General features: G+C 37.3%; 1 protein-coding gene across 1 annotated transcript; it reads left to right on the top strand.

Moving 5' to 3' along the window:
* Window positions 1-3,453: 3,453 nt before the first annotated feature.
* Window positions 3,454-4,316, top strand: LOC133722538 (uncharacterized). The gene has a single exon (XM_062149419.1). The coding sequence runs from the start codon at window positions 3,469-3,471 to the stop codon at window positions 4,111-4,113; it is 645 nt and encodes a 214-aa protein (XP_062005403.1). The 5' UTR covers window positions 3,454-3,468; the 3' UTR covers window positions 4,114-4,316.

Below are 4,316 nucleotides of genomic sequence, written 5' to 3'. Positions count from 1 at the left end.
CAATAATACATGCATACAACAGAACTCTAGTTAGCTAACATGCAAAATAATTTCCTTGCAAAAGAAGAAACAACGAAGATAAAGAACTTAAGGGTCGGTAGGTGCATAGGACCAAAACGATTAACAAATAACAGTTTTTTTTTTTTTTTTTTTTTTTTTTTGAGGAGCAAAACAAAAATTACAACCGGAAGCTCCTAGGACAACCGAAACTAAAAGAATCAAAGTTGAAAGCAGAAAGGGCAGAAAGGGGGAGTCTCCCCTTCCAAGTAGTAGGAGTCTTCAAATGGTGACCTTGATTTGCCATCGCATCAGCCACAAAGTTTGCCTCCCGATGGATGAACGCAAAGACACACAAATAACAGTTAGGTGGCTATGATATATATGCAGAACCACATATATACGGTTAGAAACCAAAATTTGACTGGGGCACAGGACCAGTAGGTCCTCACGTAGCTCCGCCATTAGTCCGAATAATGCACGTGTATTTTTTCCGTATTATATATGTCCTGTATTTTAGTAACATAAACATGTTTCCAATGGACGGCATGAAAAATGTAACACATTTCATCACAGGGATTACCAATGGACGGCATGAAAAATGTAACCTAGGATCAATACTAATGCACCGTCGAGCATGCTCATCATCACTCGATTCCCCCACCCAAATGGCTCAAAGCCCCAAAGCTATACCAGCTACATCCTCGGTATATGATGATAATGGATCAAACAGTTTGGTTTCTAAGTTCAAGGGTGCTCTTGGTATTTTGGTAAAGTTAGTTAAAGCAAATCCTTTAGTCAAATAAACAAACAGAAAAATAGCTGCGAGTGTTTAGTGAAAGAGATTGCCTTTTATGAATTCCAGCAGCTCCATGTTGAACATGGAATCGTTTGGATGGTGATGATATTGATAATCAAGTGCCTCGAGCATAGCCTAGAATTTACATACTGCTTTCAACAGCCTTGTCCAAATCCATTGCAAGTTTGTAACCACATATATTGCATTATGCCATTAACCCATTAAGCAACTTGACAGGGTCAACCGTAAAATGATCAAAATTTTGCGACATGATTACTAAAACGAGATTAGATTAGCACCAATACAATATTTTATAATGAATTTTTTGGGAAAATGATCAAAATTTTGCGACATGATTACTAAAACGAGATTAGATTAGCACCAATACAATATTTTATAATGAATTTTTTGGGAAAATGATCAAAATTTTGCGACATGATTACTAAAACGAGATTAGATTAGCACCAATACAATATTGCAATATGTCCGTACTATCTTTTTTTTTTTTTGGAAAATGAATTTTTTTTTTTAGATAACAGTAAAATTATACGAGATTAATTCCTCAGAAGAAGTCGATATATGATATCTTAATCCCAAAAGGATACCATTATGGGGAGAGGCTCTGAACAGGACTAGTTGAGGACTTTTTAATTAACTGTTTAAGAGACCTACTTTTCGATTACATTTTGACAAATCAATCGTTAGATGTTTAGATATTCATGAGTAGATCATTTCTGCAAATTGTCCTTTCATATCCCTAAGCTCCCTCCTTGTCAACCAAATTGAAAATCGTTAACACATTCATAATCGTGATTTATTATTTATAAATTCGTCCATTGATTTGATCAGTTCGGTACCTTACTGATTAGCAATTTGAAAGAAAATTTTCAGAAATGATCTACTCATGCATACCTAAATATTTAACAGTTGATTTACTGAAATGTAATCGAAAAGTGGGTCTCTCAAACCGTTTATTAGAAAATCTCTTCATTTTAATGGTCATCATTAAAGCCCCATGCACCTTCTGCATACAATTTATTTTTCATTTGTATCACTTTCTCGACTTTTATTCAGAACACTTGCAGTACTTAACACGGTAAATGAAAGGTAATGCCACAGTTAGAAAGAAGTCACAGATCAGTCATCATCTCTAGTTGCATGTTTCTTGCCTGGAATTTCTGAGAAAAGGGCGTACAACTTTCTAACCTCCACTTGTAAAAAGAAATAACCAGCATTTTCATATCTCAACTCAAGCATGCGTGTTGACAACATCACAGTATCACACAGCACTAAACACAATCCGCTGCTTCCCCCTCCTCTTCTTCCTCTATCTTTCTTTCTCTCGCTAAAGTACTTATCCCCATGCCATGATTCATGCCCCTATATACCTCTCAAGTGGGTCTCGATCCCTTTCATTGCTACCTCATCATGATCATCATCTCCCTAGATAATTCATTCTTTCTAAAAATGACCTAATTATTCCACCAAATCACAACTCTACCATTTGTGTTTTATTTTTTCACTCGGCTTCTGGCTCAAGCAGTAAAGCAACAACTGCAGGTTAACCTCACTGAGTTTGAGTGCGCTTCAGATGGACCAGTCTGAGCCGTGGACGGCAGAGCAATGCCAAACTGACACGTAGCCAACTTGATAGGGATGGAAACTGATCAGCACATCATGGTCTTTAACCTTTAGCAGAGCCTACCAGGTCCAGCATTCTCATTTAGGAAACAAAAATTTGATTCAGACTACTTTTTTTTTCTTTTCTCAAAACAGACCAGATGCATAACAAGTTGATAACCGCTCTTCTGCAACAACATTTTCTCCACATATAAAGATCTCTCAGCTATGTTTGTATAATTTCTCTTCTGGTCATGAAACTACATTTTCATTCCAAAACAAAAAAGACATATACTGATCCTCATCTAAAAAGTCTTCAACTCCAAACTCTTAATCCTATATCTTCAAAACAAAGTAGTACTAAGATGAACAAATATCAGTACCAAAATATAAGCTGAGGATCCTATTTCACAAAAAAAATCCCGCCTGCCTCATAATTCTATCATTGCTAAGCAGCTAAGCTAGATTTCAAGAGCAGTCAGTGCCTTGGGGCAATGCATTCAAGTTACGCAAAAACTTGGTCAAGTTACTATGATTTTATGCCTTCCAACTTTACCGACCTCAATAAGCACGTTTGGAAGTAACTGCTGGAGGCAGCTACAGCATAAAACCAACGTTGCAAAAGGTAGTCAACCAAAGGACAAATCTGAGGCACAGTAGTCAAACACTGAGCTTTATAGTGGCCCTACTGGATCTTAGCTGATCTTTCCCTGTTCTGCATGCTAGGGTGGTCTGGTGAAAATCCATTTTGGCACAGATGCAAGGTATACAGTACTGAATTGACTCAGTCTTTTAACTCAGTGAGTCAACTCACACACCAACTAAATCACAGCCAAAAACAGATTTGTGCTCTAATAATTGCTTAGTAGTAACCCTATTGTATGTAACTACATGGTGTCCTGATTACTACTTTTTCTCACTGACCAACCTTTTCATCCACCCAACTTAGGCGTGTATCAGAAAGCTATAATTACCCACTTGAGTTATGAAATCTAAAATTCTAGCTTGCTAGTTGCTACCCAATAAAAAATATGAAAAAAAAAATCAGACACATGGGGTCCAGAGACAAACAAGGTATATCTGTAATATTGATGAAGTATGAGGGGAAGGTTGTAACCATCTACTTTAAATACCACTCTCATTCCCACCACCCTCATTCCTTCACAACTTTTAAAACTAAAGTTTTCTCACCAAGCTTTGATAAAACAGGAGCAATGGGAAATTGCTTGGTTCTGCAACAAAATGTTACAAAGATAATGAAACCAGATGGGAAAGTCCTAGAGTACAGAGCATCTGTAAAAGTTTACCAGGTGTTGTCCGAGTTTTCTGGCCACGCAATATCTGAGACGACTCCGGTGTACCAGCATCTCCGGCCAGATACAAAGCTGCTCGGTGGTCGCCTGTACTATCTTGTACCTGTTCCTTTGCCGTCAGAGAAGGCATCTCAGAAGAAGGTGAGGTTTTCAACTGATCCTGAAGGTGAAGCTCAACAAGAAACTAAAGTTGTAAGAATTAAGCTAGTTATAAGCAAGCAAAAACTGCAGGAGATGTTGGGAAAGGGAGGGGTTTCAGTTGATGACATGGTTTCCAGAATTCAATGTCAAACAAGTACAGATAAGAAGACTGACAGCTTCGACAACGATGGTAGTCGTGAAGGGTGGAAACCAGTTTTAGAAAGCATACCTGAAGTAAACTAGCAATAGCCTATCCTTTAATTATCATGCATACTGCTCTCTCCTATCAAACAAACAAGAAAAGAAAAGAAAAGAAAATATACTTCCCTCTCTGCTTGAATGGTTTTCTGTAGGCTAACTCCGCTAACATGCATATATATAAACAGTGTATCCATGAATGATATTGCAAAAAAAAAAAAAAAAAGTTTAGCTTTTATTTTTTTCTT

The sequence above is a fragment of the Rosa rugosa genome, chromosome 7 (assembly GCF_958449725.1).
Source record: "Rosa rugosa chromosome 7, drRosRugo1.1, whole genome shotgun sequence".
NCBI lineage: Eukaryota > Viridiplantae > Streptophyta > Magnoliopsida > Rosales > Rosaceae > Rosa > Rosa rugosa.
The sequence above is the reverse complement of the archived record's forward strand: the minus strand, read 5'-3'. Positions and strand labels throughout refer to the sequence as shown.

What these genes read in the sequence shown, in the direction of transcription:
- LOC133722538 (XM_062149419.1), top strand. Translation starts at nt 3,469, where the DNA reads ATGGGGTCCAGAGACAAACAAGGTATATCTGTAATATTGATGAAGTAT.